The 19,210-nt window shown below is 44.6% G+C and overlaps 1 protein-coding gene across 5 annotated transcripts in view; it reads right to left on the bottom strand.

Moving 5' to 3' along the window:
* RGS3 (regulator of G protein signaling 3) overlaps window positions 1-19,210 on the bottom strand; it is a 181,654-nt gene that overhangs the window by 65,701 nt on the left and 96,743 nt on the right. For all 5 annotated transcript variants that reach the window (XM_007526747.3, XM_060199989.1, XM_060199990.1 and 2 more), the window contains 3 exons: window positions 18,481-18,564; window positions 9,789-9,900; window positions 3,786-3,829 (listed from right to left, as the gene is read on the bottom strand). In XM_007526747.3, coding sequence (XP_007526809.1) covers window positions 3,786-3,829; window positions 9,789-9,900; window positions 18,481-18,564 — 240 coding nt within the window. The remainder of the gene's footprint in view (window positions 1-3,785; window positions 3,830-9,788; window positions 9,901-18,480; window positions 18,565-19,210) is intronic.

Below are 19,210 nucleotides of genomic sequence, written 5' to 3'. Positions count from 1 at the left end.
GAGGGCTGGCAAGAATGCCTTATTTTGCTGATGGAGGCTGGAGACAACCAAGCCTCAGAAGAACTCTGGAGGCCCACGAGTCTCAGATCAGTGGCAGAATTCACAAGCAACATGGCTCTGAGCTCCAGGCTTATGGGTGCATCCTATATAGGTGTGAGAAAACCTCCCCACAATGAAAGGGTTCCTCAGAGCAAGGAGTCACCCATTACCTTGTCCTAAAACATTTGCCTCACACACCAAGCCCTGTGCCCCCTACATATTTCTAACCACTTCACCAGCATGCTCTTTGTTCCAAAAACCTTACAAGGCAGCAGCTATGACTGTCTCCAAATTTCTGATACCCCCTAGAAGCACTTTCCCCAAACCCTTCACCCCTGGATAATCTCCTTGCGGCAGCCATTTTTCCATGGAAACTTTGGCCATACTATCTATCTAAGCAGAAGAGTCCAGGGCTGAGAGCCTAAAGCTAAAACTCTTACAGTGTTAAAGAACCCAGAAAGCTCCAGAAGTACCAAGAAGCTAAATCCAAGCCATATGTGGGGGCTGCCTGTCTCAGATGGGCAAACGTATGTGGTCCCTGCTCCCAGGGTTCCTCTCTAGGTGCTGTCTGGAGCTTTAGAGGGTGGTGTAGTGAGAGTGAGCAAGAGAGAGCTTGGGGTCATCTCTCTCCAGGAAGGCTGAATTCTCAAGTCTCTAAATCACAACCCCTTTGCCTTCCTGGCTGTCTCTGCAAGTCTACCATTTCTCCTAAGCAACTTGTGTGAGCCAACTCATCAGTTTCAATGGGAACACACATTGACTGTGCTAGCTATACCAGGCTCCAGGGCCAAGTCTGTAAGCTGCCCTATAGGCACCCTCACTTAACTCATTCACTTAACCTCCTAACTGCAGGTTAGCTGGCCAAGTACCAACTTCCCCAGGTGCAGAAACACTGGGCCTTAACTTCTGCATTTACACACAAAGACCCCCAAATCAAACCAGAAACCTAGTTCCTCTTGACCTCTTCGAAAGCCCCATCTTACCTCACACCTCCTTGTTCCCAAATTAATATTATCTTTGTAACAACTAAAACCTCATGCCAAAGTGAAACTCTAATATATATCCTTTCCTGGTATGATATTAATGGGTCTATCTGCTTTAACAAACTTTCTCTTCTTTAATTCAAGTCTCCTGATGGCCAGAGCTATTACAACTTTTCAGATGAGAAAACTAAGACTCACAGAGGTTACAATAGTAGCCCAAGGAGGCCTCAAGAGAGGAGAGATTCAAGTCTGCTTCCTCCAGAACCTATAATCTTGCCACATATGTTGAACTGTATATGCATAAGAATTTGAGACATCCCTTTTAGCTCTCTTTTTAAGGAATCAATAAATCATTGGTGTTGGCACTAATGGACAGTAAATGAATATAAAAGGCTCTCTTCCCATTATGCAGCTGACAACAATAACAGCACCATTTACTGAGCATTCACCACGTGCCAGACTCAGTGCTACTTGCCTGGGACAAAGGATCTTATTGAATCTCATTTAATCACTACAATAATGCTGCAGTGTAGCGCCCCCACCCCCCACCCCAGCCTCGCTTCATAGATGAGTCTGTGACTTTCCTAGATCACTTGGCTAGGAATTAGTAGAAAAGTTTAGGTGAATGGGGATTCACTAGAATAAAGGTTCATATCTATATCTTCTAACCTCAAAACATAAACTCCTAAATGAAAAGAGCCAGCCTCAGAGTCTGGATTAGACAATGGTCCCTGATCAATGTGCCCTTTGTCCCAAACCCCCCCCCCCATTTCCATATACTTCCCCACCCCTTGCTCTAAAGCCAATCTTGGGTCACACTTGTCCAGTGGATTTGCAGGGACTGAGGGACACCTGTCTGAAAGAATAGTGACCCTAGAGCTAAGAATCACTGAGAACCACCCAATATAAGACTGCTGCTGGGGACAATCCAAAATACTGTCACCTAGGCATCTGGGACTTTCAAATGTGGTGGAAAACCCTCTCCAAATCCTAACTCTTTTGTTCCAGTTTCTTCTGTAGGTGCCACCTATATTTCAGGCAGTGAAGAGAAACCACTATGGGGCATTCCAATTAAGATGTGAGTCCAGGGCTTTCCATGGGCTCTGAAACCACAGTGTTAAGAAATGTCTTAAGCTACAGAGCAACTTGTCTTCATGTGTTATAATCATGCCTCTCCTGAAAAGCAGACCATTAAGAGAAAAGAGATTTTTCAGGCTGCTTGTGAGCATCAGTCCTCCAGCCCCTTGAGGTCAGATTGGCTGCATTTTACTGAAATAAAGGGCCCAATCAATATTCCCTCATCAATTTTTTGAGGGCTAAGATGTCACAGCTCCCTGGAAACTAATGAGCAGAAGTGTGGTTCTCGGAGAGAACAAACTCAGGTTGGTAGGAATCTCTCTTAACCTCAAAGAATCTAGAGCCTGATCTCACTCAGTCCCACCTGTGAGAACCAGACTCTTGAAGGGTGAGATACAGGGCATATACTCCGGCTCTTCCCCACCTGGCTCAGAATTTTTCTAAGCTGCTTACCAGGTTTTGTGGAACCAAACAAACACTCACTATCTCTAAAGGATCTCTCCCTGCTAGTTACTTGTTGTATTGGTATGTGAACATAGGAAAGGATGCCTAATTTCTCTACACAGCCAATATCCCCAGTTCAGCTCTTACAACTTTCCTTGCCCCTTGGCACTATTTCCACTATCCTGAAGTTAACGTCTCAAAAACTCTTTTGGGGCTAATGAAGCAGCTCACTTGGATAGTGTGCTGCTTTGCCATGTGTGCAACCCAGGTTAAAGCAAAGTCCCCATCACACTTAAGGAAACTTCAGCGCTGTGACCCCTGTCCCCACCCCCTTCTCTCCCCTTGCCTCTCTGTTTCTATCTAAAAATACATTACAGGTTCCCAGGACTATACGGTGAGACAGATTTAAGTAGAAGCAAACTACAGAAATGGGTCTAGTGTGCCCTTGCTTCTAGCAGAGACACAAGATTGGGAATAGAAAATTCTCTAAAAATTGAAAATTATATGGCTCAGTGGCTCATGTTTTTCCCCAATGACCTCTCTGACTAAAACTGATTTTATCCCAAACCATAACCAAGCAGTAAGTGGTCTGCCCAGTTTTACTCTGCAAAGGCAAACGCCTCCCAACCTTAGATTTTGATGAAAATAAAAGAGCCAAGGCTACCAATCACATTTAATGGGTAGCAATCATTCTAGCCCCAAACAGACAACTGTTTTTGTTTGTTTGTTTGTTTGTTTGTTTTTAGTATGCTTCCCTCAGCATGGCCCAGGTAAAAGGTACAATTGATTTCAGGCCTTTTAAAACACAGACAATACCCTGTAGGTTATGAGTAGTACTTCCTGGAAAAAGAGGAAGAGAGATACAGGCACAAGAATCAGGGTACTCACAAGAGAAAAGACTAGCAAGTCAGTAAGTGGAGAGATGCACAAATTATCAGACCACACCCTTACTTGGTCTCTGCAGGTGCTAGAGACAGGTCTGAGGGGAATGTCAGTTTCTTTGTATCTCCTCTAAATACATGCCTGTCTAATGCTCTCCAACCAGAGATAAGAGATATAACAACAGGGACTGATTGCTTCCCATTTTTCAGGGCATGGTCCTGCCCTTCTGGACTTGGCTAGGAGCACTGTACAAGTGGGTGAAAGCCAGTCTCAGAACCCTGCACTAGATACCAGCCTCAAGCCTTCTCTCTGGCACCAAGTCACTATTCTCTCTACTCAAATTCAGAGGGAAATACTCACCTCTGCCAGGTACAGCATACAGAATTTCAGGTCATCTGATGAACCTTTCAGGGAACAAAAAGACTTGTATTAGAATTGGCTCCAGAGTCTCAGCAGTTGGCTTGTACACAAAGCCAGCTGGCTAGCCCAGAGAACTGTGTGTGGTACTTCCTGGAAAAAGAGGAAGAAAGCAGCAGGTCCAGGGGACAGGGAACTCTCTAGGGGAAAACCTACTAATAGCTAACTGGGTTGAAGTACAGATGCCCAGTTTGTATAAGCCAGCCTGAGGAACACTGAGATTTCACCCCCCTGGAAAGGAGCCTAGAGCAGCTTCTTTGGGCATCCAACAGCCAGGTGCAGTGAGCTGTCATCCATCTCAGAAGGTGTCTTTCTTTCCATGCTCCCTATGATAAGGGACACAAAAGAAACACACCTCCAGGTTTTCCCCATAAACAACTGCAACTGCCTTTAACATTTTAAAAGTCAATGAGAAGCGACTTAGTCACTGGAAAGGTCTTATTTTCCACCAAGGAATATGTGGGCTGTGCATGGGGATCCTCAATCATGTGGTAGGCAGAACCCATAGATGACTTTCTAGCCCAGGCCCAATCCCTGTGTGTGTTTTTTTAGAGTTTGCTAGCCCTTGGTATAAATTCCAAAACTCAACCATTCACCAACCATTGTTGTCTCCAACTAGGAGGAAAGTAGGGGGGCGGGGAGCTGTCACCTACTCCTCTCCTCCATCAAAGGAGCTCAAATGGACTGCTTGCTCTACAGTATAAGATGACTTAGTCAGAGTTTTTCAAAAGCACAAGGACCACAAGATGACATGCAGCTGGCAGGGAAGGATTCCTGGAGGAGGGTTCTTTTGAGTTTGAACTCAAGAAGAAAGGGTCCTCCAGATGGTCCCAGCATAGAGATGCAGAAACACATGCTGTGCTCAAAGAGATGGCAAACATGAGAAGAAACGCTGCGTCTTCCTTCTCCTCCAGGTCACCACTGCAGTACCTGGCAGCACACCCTACTGATTCCACTCATGTCCCCACTCATTGATAACAGGCCAGGGATGGTTCACAACTTCCTGTGTTTCAAGCAATCAACCAGGCAGACTGTCATTTTTGAGAGGAGCAACTGTACAGCACATACAATAGCAAACACTTAAAACTACTGGAGAGTTCACAATGCCATGTGCCAACCACTGTACAAATGCTTTTCATGGGTAAACTCAATCCTCACAATAGCCCCTGGAAAGTGTAATTATTATCACTCACGATTTATGTGATAAAACAAAGGCACAGATATGTTGAATAACTTGATCAAACAATAGAAAGGGGAAGAACCAAGGTTGTAACCCAGGAAGCCCATACTCTAACCACAAAACACCTGTTCCTCAAATGCCTACCACATAAGCTCTACTCAGCTCCTCTGCCCCTTCATAGAACTAGGCCAGGCACCAGGCTCCATACATATTTTAATCAAAAAAGTCAAAAAGGTGTGGCAAACTAAGGATGGCAAAACAAAAACAGAAATTAAAGCTGAAGCCTGTTCCTAAGAAAAGCCAGTGAGTGAAGGTTCTAGGGTGAATGAAGGCCTGACCCCCTCAGAACAAGGATATGAGCCAATTCCCTGGGGGAAAATATCACAAGTGCCAGGGCTGCCAACAATAGCCAGATTTTTCAAAAAGCCTATAAGTAAGTGGGGGTTTACTTTGGACAAAGAATAAGTACTTCTACTTTTCCCCATCTTGAGATAGGTTGAAAGGGTTGAAGCCCTAAGAAACCCATCATGTTCCTATCTCAGGGAAATGTGGAAATGTAGCCCTGTGACAACAATTCTGTAAGTCTACATTTTCTCTGTAAAGCTAGACACTGACATTGAAAAACAAACAAACTGCCCCTAAAAAAAAGAAACCCATTATGTTTAAAGAACCTCTAATTTCACAGCTTCTGCTACTTCTTGCATTGCTGAGGGTGGAGATAAGGTGGTTGGGAATCTGGGGGCTTTGTTTAAGAAAACACACTGGGATGTTTCCTTGCCATTCTAGAAGCAAACCCTAGCACCAAAGGGAAAAAAATCTATGTAAAGAAAATTTTAATAATAGCAGAAATTTGGGGGATAGATGTTGGCAAGATGAAGGCCTCAGGGAGATCAGGGGCTAAGGTTGGTGGAATAAAGCTTCAGGTGTATTCCCAAGGATGACTGACTGAGAACTTCACTGTGCTATTACACCACCCCTTGCTACCACCACTACTCCTGAATTATTCCAGATCCCCAATGAAATGTGCTCCACATCAGAGCCCTATGCTGGCAGTACTTGGAGAAAAGGATGGAATGGGGGCAGAGCTCAGCATGGCTCAGAGCCTCATAAAAGGACAGCAAGCTTCAGGGGCCAAGGATGCCAAGGAGGAATGGCAGCTAAAGAAAGGCAGGCTGTATGATGTCTGACCCTGGAAAGCACCCCAAGTCCCACCAGAAATCCTTCTGGAGCAATAAATTGAACTCTGGACTTTCCAAAATGTGGAAATGAGGACAAGTGTGGAGGACCAGAAATAGTGTGAGAAAGAAACTTTAAGCGTCTCCACCCTATGAAACAATCCAGAAAGGTTTTGTGTCCACTTTTCATATGTAGAAACTGAAGCTCTGAGGCAAACAATCTGCACAAGACATGTAATGAGTTTTGAATCCAGAGTTGATATTGAAACCTATAGCCCCCCAAATCTGCATGCTGGCTTCTCTGGCACAATTCTATACATCCCCCCAGTAGACTTATCTACCAGACTCTGCTCCACTGAAGAGGTAAGGATGTGTCTCTTCCACTGCTATTTCAGGTGACCAGAACAGAGGTGGCTCAAGTCAACCCATCAAACTAAACTCCAAGAATTCCAACAGCTGGTATGTAATCAGCTGGGCTTCCAAGGCAAGGCACCCATCTCCCCAGGGTGGATGGAGAGTCCAAAACTCAGATGGACATTTCTAGGCCATCCTGAGAGCCCAGAGCAGGCCAGGAAGACACACTGTGGGTGGGACACTGACTGCCCAGGAGGCAGAAACACAAAGAGCAGTAAAGTCAGTGGGCGGCAGAGGCAGGAAGAGACCACAATGGGCCCTGGCTGACCGGAGATGTCCTGATTATTAACATCAGTTCTCTGCCTGTTCTCATTATTCTACCAGTCAGTCAGTTGAAGCTTGGAGGAAGCTGGGCAGGAGGAAGGCCAGCAAAGTTTGAGTGACCACCAGCCAGGAGGCCTGGGGAAAACATACACATGTGCCCAGTCCCAGGGCTGAGGCAGCACTTCTGGTCCCTTTTGAATCATTCATTCATATTCATTCATTCACTCAGCAGCAGTGATCACACACCCAAACTGGCAGAGCAGAGCACCCTGCAGAAGAATTAGACAAGTAAGGAAGATAGCAGAATAGTTACACAAAAAGACTCTCATGCCTAAGACTCTGAGGTCCCAAGGTTCAATTTTCCACACCACCATAAGCCAGAGCTGAGGAGTGCTCTGGTAATAAATAAATAAATAAATAAAGTTAGAGAGGGTATCCCTGGGTGGGACAGATTCTCCCTCAGAACAACCCTCATCAGTACCAGTCAGAAGGAAAGGCTTGATGTGTTCCTTGCTTGCCATCGTCTTTGCCCAAATTGAACCCACCCCTCAAAAGAGACAAGAAAGCTAGGAATCATGTGCAAAGCTAATCAGAGACTATTCTGCCAACAGAATCCCAGCTGAGGCCCCAAATGTATCTCATAAAAGCCTCACTCAGGCCCTCACTGCTACAGTGAGTCTCTGGGGGGTACAGGGGGAGGTGGGCAGGAAATCAGGCGCCAGGACTCAGAACACTGGGTCCTGCAGCTCCAACTAGGACTGCAGGAAAAAGGGTCACAGGGATCCTGCAAATCCAGGACCCGCACATCAGGCTCAGGGGAACAGGGATGAAGGAGGAGGTGAAGGCTCCCTCCAGGCCAGGAAAGAAATCTAAGCGATGGAATGTGTTGTTGAGCCATTTCCTTAATTCTCTACAGCTCTAGGGCTCCCTAGAGAGCCATGTTCACTGTGTCTGCTGACTGGCGGTGCTGGAGAAAGGCAAGACTGCACCAGACCATGTGCCCAACAAACACAGGACAGTCTCACATGAGACTCAACATCTAGAAGTCTCTCTCTGTAGCACCTCAAGGCTACACATGACTTTCCCTGGCTATTTTCCACCCAGTGGGAGATGGACTCACCCTGTAAAAGCCTCAAGCCTACAGCATCCTGCAAGGATGGAGGCAAGACATATGGACACAATCCAGCTTCCCAGACCAACCTAAGGGAATAGGCTAGGATGGTAGGGCTGCAATAGAACACAAAGGGCCAATCCAATCCTTATTTCACAGTCAGATAAACTGAAGCCCAGGAAGAAAAAGGACAACTGGAGTCACACAACACACAGCAAAGCCAAGCCAATCACCCCCGAACTCCTAGTTCCTCTACTGTTCACCTCTTTCCTACCCTAATAAGTCCTAATTTTGTGGCCTCCAGGCCCCAGGGATGAGCAAGAAAGAGAGAACTTGGGCTCTTATACTTAAATCAGCACATATTACCAAGAACTCCTTCCCTAGCCAGTACTCAGCAAAGCTGACTAGGTCTGAGCTGTAAGTGGGAAGGCCTATAGAAGAAGGGATCATAGTGTGTGTGTGTGTGTGTGTGTGTGTGTGTGTGTGTGTCTGTGTGTGTGTGTCTGTGTGTGTGTGTCTGTGTATACATGAGTGGGGTGGGGGTGGGGATGAGAAGGATAGGAGAATGGCTAAAGAGGAAGAAGGATGCAAAGGGAAGAGGGAGGGGCAGAGAAGCCAAGGACAGAGTCCACATGCTCTCTCACCTGTTCCTTCCCACAGGCACAGTGGGGAATTCTTCAGAAGACAAGGGTCTGAAGTGAACTTTCTCAGGGTGCTGCTCCTCACCACTAACCTTGTCAAGCCCCACCTACCCTCCAGGAAGGGCTCCCATAGCAAAGTGACTGGCTTTTTCCCTCTGAGTTTGCCCTGGTCAGCAGGCAAAAGAAAACCAGTGGCAGAGAAGAAGTTGTAAGTGACTTCCTGTGGAGTGTGGAGGGTAGAAGTTCTCACATGGCCTGGGTTTCTAAGGAGGAAGAACAGTGGGGGCACCAAGCACACAGGATGGTTTGCAAACAGGCAGGAAGCTTTCCTGGAGCAGAACTTGTCAAAACAGAATTCTTTGGCTAGATAATATTTTCCTCCCTGTCCCTCTCACCCATGCTCCAACAGGTCTGTTGTTGTTTTTGTTAATCAGAGAGAGGAAATCAAGCCCCTTTCAGTGGAGCCCTCAGGCGCCAAACCAAACTACTCTACAGATACTCCCATCCCACTTCCCATTCCTGAGTGGGCAAAGGCCTGACAGAAAGTTGGGGGTAGGGATTCACTTTATGCACTGTACTCCTGTCTGTCAGCCCCAAATCCCCCAACTTCCTCAGCTCTGACCAGGGAGATGGAACTAAGCAGAGAAGAGACACTAGTCTCTTGTTCCAGATACATGTGGTGAGTGGAGTGGCAATCTACATTTACTGGGTATGTGGTAAGGGATAGGACTTTGTACATATGACTTAATTTAATCCTTACAACAACTGTCTGAGATACTGTTAGCATTCCACATTTACACCAAGGTTATACAGGCAGTGAGGGGTTCGGTCAAGATTTGAAAAACAGATTTTCCTGAATCCACAGCTCTTCACACTTCACTCTGTAACCTCCCTGAAACTCGTCAGGAACAGAAACCTCCCAGCACAACTCAGGGTATCTGTATCTAGCAGACTTGCCAACCTAGAATGGAATGGCAGTGTCTCAGAGCTTACCAGTCTAGGAGTAGGAGTTGAACACACACACACACTCAACTGCCTACTTACAACTGGAAACTCAGCTGCCCAAGGGGATAGACTCAAACTGTGCCACCAAGTCTCCTGGAGCAGTAGAACTGAGAGTCGGGGAGGGAAGGCCCTACGACTTCTTGAGTATACACTCACCTTCCTGCAGCTTCACACTCTGGAGGTAGAGGGGGTTCCTCAGCACATTGCAACGACCTGGCTCATCTTCCTTCGTAAAGAGCAATAGGTCCGAGTAGGCAAACAGCGTCACCTGCATGAATAGAGTAAGAGCAAACAGAATGGACTGTTCTATTGACTTGGAGGTCAAGAGTCACAGACTCCCCTGGAGGTCCAGATAGCCAGCCCTCCTTACTTTGGACAGAACCAGGAGCAGACTGTCAGGGTCTCTCCAGTCAAAGGCAGAGACTGGCCTGCAGCAAAAGAATCTCTTCACCCTGAAGTTTTTACTACTCCTGGTAAGAGAAAACTGCCCTTACCCTGCATGGCAGGTGACCCCCACAAGCCTCTTCACAACCGGATGGCCTCACAGATCCACCGCTTTGAACAAACACCCCTGGGAGCCACTCTCAAACTACAGGATATTCCACATCTGCTTGTAATTTTCCCCAAGTGTCTGGCAGAACAGGCACCAGACTTTCAGTCAGAAGTATCCTAAGTGTCCGTGAAAACTTGGTTAAGCTCCCTGGGAACTCTCATCCTCATTTTTCTCATCTGTGCAATTTTGAGGAGAACCCTGCTCAGCTCCCCCATAAGCTCTGTTCATAAGCTCTGTGTTGAGTGAGAACTGAAACATCACACGATGGCATATATTCTTACCAAATCCCTTGAGGATAATTTTAACTGCATTAATGTGCAACCCGTTTGAGAGAGAGAGAGAGAGTTGCTTACTCTCCAATACAGACACAAGTTTTATCTCTTTTATACACTAGCTGCTCCAAAAATAAAGGAGAAGGCTATTTTTAGACAGTATAGGTAAACCAACAGGCATGCCCAGCATATTTTCAAGCTGAAAAAAAAAAAATCCCCTTGATCTTCTAATGCCACCAAAGATTATACTGCTCTTTGTTTTGGAAATCCTTCAGTGACCTTTGGTCAAAAGCAATAAAATCCAACTTTAGATTCTCTAAGGAACACAAAACATTATTCATTATGTGAACTTCCCTTCAAAGAGTCAAAATCTGACACTTGATATGAAGAAAGAAAAACCACAGAGCATGTGTGCTGGATTGTTGCAGAAGTTTAAAAAGTCAGTATGTTGGCATGTAGCTCTCAAAGTGTTAAAGATGGCTGAACAATCTCATCTACAAGACTCTATCCTATAGAATTTCTCACACCGAACATAAAAACCCACCAAGAGAGAGGATGGATAAAATAAACTGTACTACCATTATATGGCATATTATGTTAACTATTAAAAGGATAAAGTAGTTTTGTGAGTAAGAAACAAAGAATATGTGGGTCATTGGTCAAAACAATACAATGCACAAAAATACCTAGAGTATAATTCCATTTTATAAGATAAAATGGTATGTCTATGTATCTATATTGACATATCTTTTAGAGAGACAGAGGCAGGGAAACAGAGAGAGGGTGAAAGAGACCACAGCACAGAAGTTCTCTGAGTATGAACCTGGGTCACACAGACCAAAGCAGCACACTAGCCAAGTGAGCTACTTCAATACCCTGTTTCAATGCTTTTTTTAAAAAATGTATATTTACGTACTTATGTATGTATTTAGTTAGAAAGAGAGAGGTGGGTAAGAACCAGAACATGGCACATGTAGTACTGGAGATTGAACTCAGGACCTCACATACACAAGCTCTACACATTGATCATTAAGCCAGCTCCCAGTTATAGCTAAGATACTCAATTTTTACTTTGTACAGTTAGTTCTTATTTCATATATTCATTTACAGTAAGAGTTTATTTCATATATTCATTTAACTTGTATTACTTTCCAGTAAAAATGTTAATTTTGTGATTTAAAAATGTATTTTCCAATGTACCACTTGACTTCTGGAGGATAGCACAAAACACAAAAGTTTGAGGGAATCTGAGAAGAAGAGACAACAGGGGGTAGATAGAGTCCAGTAGAAATCTGTTTGCTGAGCACTTCCTCTCTGCTCAGTGCATCCTTACTTGTAAATAACATCCTTCTCCTTAGTTAGATAAGGATGTTGCACTTCAGAGAACCTTAGGACCTGTCCAAGGCCACATAGGCAAAAGATCTGATCCCAGAACTCTCACTCTAGGGGAGGGTAACAGTGTCTCAGCTATCTTTTCTTTGAATCTGAAGGAAACTTTATGAAAGACCGATTAAGAGGCAAATAGGAATGACACCAAAACAATCAAGTAAAGCAAGTGGGGTAGAGGCAGGGGGAGAGTGATCTGAGAGTCAAGAAGAAATTGAGAAGTTACATAGTGAAGAAAGAACCTCAAAGTCCAAGACAAAAGGAGAATGAGAAGAAGACTCCAGATTAGTCTAACATAAGGTAAACCTTCAGGCTCCCCAATTCATTCACAGGAAACCTGGCTGCCATCTTTGAATCCAAGGGAAAGATGGCAGGGCAAAGTTTGAAGGCGAGAGTCTGTCAAAGGTCTACAAAGTAAAACAAAAACAAACTATCAAAAAACACCCAGGTCCCAAAAGGATAGGAAAGATTGCAAGAAAGGGAAAAGCATGGGCAAGGTGAGAAAAGTCCCAGATTGCTGCTCTGGCCTCAATTCCCAGAGCCGAGAATGTGGTCTAGACAGGAAGTGATTAAGGCCTGAATGAAGAATTCCAACTCCCCACCAAAGGAGGGGTCAGAGAAAGGACAGAATTGGCACACAGGAGCTAGGGCAAAGGGGCAAGCATGCCAGGGGAGGGTAGATAGACCCTCTCCTATCTCACCAACACCCTGCTGACTTTGCTTGTGCAGAAGTCACAATAGCTCACAGTGGAGTGAAGCCCATGCCCACACCCCAATTACCTGCTGCCTTCTACCACTGCCCAAGGGGCCACTGGGTGCCTTCCCCACACTTGCTCTGAGCACACATCTGTTTTCCAAAGGGTCAAGGGTTGAGGGATTGTTTGCAACTTGGAGGCTTACTTCTCCCAAGTAGTCCTAACCACACTTCCTCACAGGAGTCTTGCAGAAGGGCCAGGTTTACAGAAAAGACTTTGGTGCCTGAGTTAATGGTCAACTCAACAAATATAAAGTGAGGGTGTGACTGTGCCCAGTAGAACTCCTGGTACCTTTAATACAGGGTCTGGTGACATTGTATAGGTGTGGCAAGTATTGTTTGAATGAATATATACGCTCATAAATTCTCTAACTGATCAGACATAGACCAAATAAGCTTGGCAATCTAGTAGAAAGGCTCAGAGAATGCAGATCCCATAAACCTAATAAAACTGGTTGGATATGACAAACGATGCTCAGAGTATTGGCAACTGGTAGAAAAGTCTAAGCTCGTCAGATAAAGAAGGAAATACAAAAGCTGGATAAGGACAAGAGACTAGTTCACTTAATAATGGCTTTTTTGGTCAACATCAGACTGTCCTATTTGTCATCTGGGGTCCTAGTTAGGGAATCCTTGGATTCCCACACAAATATGGTGGGCCTTCACCTCACAGTCACTACCACTGGTCACTTTCATAGGAACATCAGCATAAGCCCTCTTGTGGGTCACTCCAGGAACTTGTCCTCACTATAAAGTAACAATAGTAGGGACTGCCCCACTCTCTGAAGGGAGGCTGGGTCACCCTACCCTGTCACTCAAGGAAGATTGTTCTGGAAATTAGTGCAGCCTAGAATGTTTCCAGCTGTGACCATGAACTGCAAGCAAGCTCAAACCAACAGGGACTCAGTGGTTACACAGGCCTCTGTGCTAAATGTAAATATATATGAACCCTGGGTCAGGTTGATGGGTAAACAGTTAATTTTATTCATAGATTTTCTTCAAGATTGGAAGGTACTCTCTGCCCTAATCCAACTTTCTAGCCTTATTCTCAACTCTGACACCATCTTCTCAGACAAAATTTTTGCCCAACTCTATGTTCACTATCAAACTTAAAAAAAAAAAAAAAACTACAAAAGTGATAGTACCCTAGGAACATACCTAAAATAAACTTCTTCCCTTCTTTTCACTCTAAGATCCCTATTCTCATCTTCTGTATTCCTACCTTTTGGTCCCTGTTCACTAATTATTTTGTCCTGTTTTACATCTTAACTTTCAGACACCAATTTGCAGATGCCATTTTGATTCCATCCTGACTTCCCTGGGCAGACAACCTCACCAATGCATCCCAGAACCTCATCTCTCCAGAGCTCTACCCCATTAGGGAAAGAAAGAAACAGGCTGGAGGAATGGATTGACCTGCAAATGCCCAGGTCCAGCAGAGAAGTAATACATAAGCCAGAACTCCCACCTTCTGCACCTCAAAAATAATTTTGATCCATACTCCCAGCAGGGGAGAAAAGATAGGGCGAAGATGACCAGAGGGCTCTGAACTCCAATTCTATCAGGACCCAGAGAGAGAAGAGGAAAAAAGGAAAGATATTCAAAAGTAGTAATAGGTAAGGGTGTGACTTGGAAAGGAAGAAAAGACAGAGTCATGAAAAAAAATGGGCAAATATAGACAGATAGTTGTAGAAATAATAGTTAATCCATGTCTTCAACCTTGGGAGAACTGCTGTAGTTTCCAGTGAAGGGAATGGGGATACAGAATTCTGGTGGTAGGAACAGTGCAGAATTATACCCCTGTTATCTTATAATTTTGTAAGTCACTAATAAAATTTAAATAAATAAATAAATAGAATATATAAGCTTGCTTCAAAATGGTGGTGTGGTATATCTGTGATCTTGGGAAAACTACTGCAGTTTCCAGTGAATAGAGTGGGGGCACAGAACTCTGGTGATGGGAAAGGTATGAAATTATACCCCTGGGAGTCGAGTGGTAGCACAGCGGGTTAAGCTCACATGGTGCCAAGCGCAAGGACCAGCATAAGGATCCCAGTTCAAGCCCCTGGCTCCCCACCTGCAGGGGAGTTGCTTCACAAGCAGTGAAACAGGTCTGCAGGTGTCTTTCTCTCCCCCTCTGTCTTTCCCTCCTCTCTCCATTTCTCTCTGTCCTATCCAACAATGATGACATCAACAACAACAAAAATAATAACTACAACAATAAAACAATAAGGGCAACAAAAGGGAATAATAAATCATAAAAAATAAATTATACCCCTTTGTCTTATAATTTTGTAAATCAATATTAAATCACTAATGAAGTGATTTAATTTTTGTTCTCAGGGCACATAAATCAAGTCTGTGACTTATAGGAGAAGGTTGGTGAGGTCAGATTACAGTAATGGGCTAGATCAGCTCACAGACATCAGGAAACTGTAGCAGGTTTGGAGATGAGACAAAGAACCAAAACATTACAGGAATAAGGAGTTATGTTAGGCTAAAAGGAGAACTTTCTACAATTAAAACTCTCCAATAATAAAACCACTGCCTGGATGGACTGCCTCTACAGAGTCAGAAAGTAACTGGAAACTTATTAAATAAAAAGTTCCAGGGAGTTGGGCAGTAGTGCAGTGGGTTAAGCGCACATGGCGAGAAGTGCAAGGACCAGCATAAGGATCCCAGTTTGAGCCCCCAGTTTGACACCCCCATCTGCAGGGTTATCCCTTCACAGGCTGTGAAGCAGGTCTGCAGGTGTCTTTTTCTCCCCTTCTCTGTCTTCCCCTCCTCTCTCCATTTCTCTCTGTCCTATCTAACAATGATGACATAAATGACAACAATAATAAACAAGGGCAACAAAAGGGAAAATAAATAAATAAATATTAAAAATAAATAATTTAAAGAATAAAAAATAAAATAAACAAAATTAAAAGTTCCAGAGAATCCACTAGAACAAATGATTCCTAAGGCCCAAACTATCACTGAGATTCTACCAACTTAACAAAACCCCTCTTGCACCAGTTTCTATTTTTTACCTAAAGAATATGATAGGGAAGTAAGATCCACATAATTGTTTTCCTACCATACTTCAAAACAAGAAATATGTTTATTTTATCAGTCATCAGATAGCTTGCCTCAGTCTTCAAAAGGAGGCTCAGCTTTTAAGTCCCAAAGACCCACTAGGTAGCGTGTGTGTGTGTGTGTGCGTGTGTGTGTGTGTACACACAAATATTTTTTCTTTATTTTCCTTTTTTACCTCCAGGATTATTGCTGGGGCTCAGGGCCTGCACCACAAATCCATTGCTCCTGGAGGTTATTTTTTTTTCCTTTTGTTGCCCTTGTTGTTTTATCATTTTTGTGGCTGTTGTTGTTGTTGTTGTTGTTGCTGCTGCTGCTGTTGGATAGGATAGAGAGAAATGTAGATAGGAGGGGAAGACAGAAAGGAGGAGAGAAAGAGAAATACCTGCAAACCTGTTTCACCACTCATGAAATGACCCCCCTGCAGGTGGGGAGCTGGGGGCTTGAACCTGGATCCTTGAGCCAGTCCTTGCGCTTCTTGCCATGTGCACTTAACCCGCTATGCTACCGTCTGACCCCCCACCCCACACACACACACACGAATTTTAACTGTGATCAGACTCTGGCTCCTGCTTGTATCTGTTACTTTTTTGGTTTTTTGTCTGTTTTAACTATATGCCAGAAGCAGCCTGGGCCCAAGGAAAGCATTGCTAAGTCAGAGATCTGAGTGGGAATCCTTATTTCAACTCTAAAGAGCCTATAGACCCTCAGTTCCTGGTTAATCTCACTGGAACCTGAGTTTTCTCATCTACAGAGTAGGGGATATTGTGCCTCTCATGGAGCTGCTGTGAGAGCTCATTGGGGGGGGTAAATATGTAAAGTGTATAGGGCAAGGGAGACAGCATAATCGTTATGCAAAAGAACTTCTACTCCTGAGGCTCCAAAGTCCCAGGTCCAATCCCCAAAACCAGCATAAACCGGAACTGAGCAATGTTCTGGTCTATCTACCCCTTTTTAAAAAATTATCTTTATTTATTGAATAGAGACAGCCAGAAACAAAGAGGGGAGGAGAAGATAGAAAGGGAGAGAGAAAGAAGGACACCTGCAGCATTGCTTCACCACTCACAAAGCCTTCTCCCTGCAGGTGGGGACTCGGGGCTCAAACCAGGGTCCTTGCACATTGTAACATGTGCACTCAACCAGGTGCACCACCACCCAGCCCCTCGAACTATCTCTCTCTCTCTCTCATTAAAATAACATAAAGTATATTAAAAATGAAGAATAAAGTGTATACATAGTGAAGGTAAACAATAAATGCTCAAAGTATGCAGACCTAAAGTGAACAAATAAAAGAGTGGTGGCAGATGGTGGCACACCTAGTTGAGCACACACATTACAATGCAAAAGAACCTGAGTTCAAGCCCCTGGTCTCTATCTGCAAGAGGGAAGTTTCACAAGTGGTGAAACAGTGCTACAGGTATCTCTCTGTCTCTCTCTCTCTTTTAATTTCCCCCTCCCCTCTCAATTAATCTGTCTCTATACAATAAATATTTTAAAAAGAGAGAGAGCATTGCCAATGTAGGTCATTTTCTGACCCTTGGCCACCTGACTAAGACCTACCACACACTAATTCACTAAGCACAGCTCCAAGTGATGTCCTGCTCAACTCAAATCCCCCTCAGCAATGAGGTTTGACTTCCAGAAAGGCAATTCAGAAGACTTAAGGAAGTTCTCAAAGAAGAAGGCCAGAAGCATAGCAAGCAGAGCCAGTGTGGTAAAAGTAAATGTGTGTTTTCTCTAGGGAGCTCCCCCAAAGAGGTAATACTCATTTGAAATACATGAGTTCTATTCCACATGTTCTAAAAACAAATGTAGCAATAGCCATAAGTACGCATAATACTGAACTGAGATCAGCTAACCTCCAGCCCTGCCCTAGCTGCCTTGGGTGGAGGTAGGGGAGACTGGGAGGTGGGGATAGTGAAGGATGTGGCAAGCGGGGGGAAGACAGAGGAAGAGGGAGAAGTTATGAGTAACTTCTCATAACTTCACAGCAGAAAGAGAATTGGTTGTTGGTTGCCTGATTCCTTTTTCAAGTTTCCTGATCTTTCCACACCAAGCTGTCACTGAATTCATCCAAGCCACACTGTCATCACTAAGTCAGAGTCTGATCAGCAACAAATCCTCTACCCTCTCTTCAAGGTCCCCTTGTGGACTACTCAGATCCTAGGACCTTATGGTCCCCCAGAACTTCTTAATACTCTGTTTCAAAGTACATTTAAGCTTACAGGATGACCAGCTCTGAGGACTGTGAGGGTAAATGCAGTTTCCTTAGTTAGACATAAGCAGAGGTCAGCTCCCAGGAAGAATGACATGACCTCCACATCCTAGCCTCTGTTGGCAGAATTGGAGCCCAGGAGAAAATCACAGATTGTATTCCTCAGAAGAGGATATAGGGTTTGGGTTAACACAGACTCAGAAAACCTAGATTAACTGATGCCCTTCTAAAATTTGTCATTAGCTAACAACTATCATTTCCTCACCTATAAAGTTAACTCATCACAACTGGGGTGAATTGTGGTCTCTAGAGGAAGTTAGGCTAAACAATGGAGTGTCTTTAGATGATGGGAAAACTCTCTCTAACAATTGAAGATGGACTAGACAGCTTTTGATGGTGGTGCCTTTCCCATCACCAGAAGAAAAGTCTGGACAGCTGTTTGTTAAGGAAAGCATGGAAGGGAGTAGTAGACCTTGCTGGTCTACTCTGCCCTGAGATCAAACTACCCTAAGATCATCTGGCAGAAGGGAATGTTAGAAGCCTGGAGGATGACCCAGGGGTCCCCTCCAGGGAAAAAGACCTGTAAATCTTACCTCAGCAGCCTTGTTCCTCCCTTCATACAGCAGCAGCTCCTCTGACAACAGGAGGGTCCGAGCAGGGTTACAGAGATCTAAAGGCTGAAAACAAAAATGTGCAGTCCAAACAGACCAGATGGAGGTGGTGGAGGGGAGGGAAGGGGAGAGGAATTTGACAAAGCCAGCCACAGAGAACCCTCTCCATGAAGAGAAGATTGTCAGTCCTTCCCCACTACCCCACAAGAACCCACACCCGCCCCATACATGCGTATATAGAAATAGAAAGAGGGACGCTCTTGTCCTATGCAGAACTGTTGCTCCCACCTTCCCCACTAACCCTTACTATGACAACTACGCTGACAGGAAGTGCAACCACATGTTTAGACCTTTGCAGTCATCACTCCTACACACACACACTCCTACACCATCCATCAACCCCCACCCCACCCCCCATCACTGCTGCACTGGGTTCCCAGGGGCTTCCCAACCCCCACACTCCCCCATCTGTCCTGTTCATGCCTCACAGGAAAGAAGATACTATCGGGCTCCAGGCTCACAGGAACCTCTGATAGTGCCAAATTTTGCCACTTATGTTCCTTCAAAGCCAGGTGAAACTTAATTCTATATTCATAGCATACTTGAGTTAACTAACTCCTTCTCAGCCATCAGTTTCCAAAGATAAATCCTCACCTAAAACGACTCATGCCACCCGCTCACTCAGTCACCCCTCCAAAAAACATTTATGATT

Source organism: Erinaceus europaeus, chromosome 10 (genome assembly GCF_950295315.1).
Source record: "Erinaceus europaeus chromosome 10, mEriEur2.1, whole genome shotgun sequence".
Taxonomy (NCBI): Eukaryota; Metazoa; Chordata; class Mammalia; order Eulipotyphla; family Erinaceidae; genus Erinaceus; species Erinaceus europaeus.
Note: the sequence above shows the minus strand (reverse complement) of the source record. Positions and strands in the feature narration are given on the sequence as shown.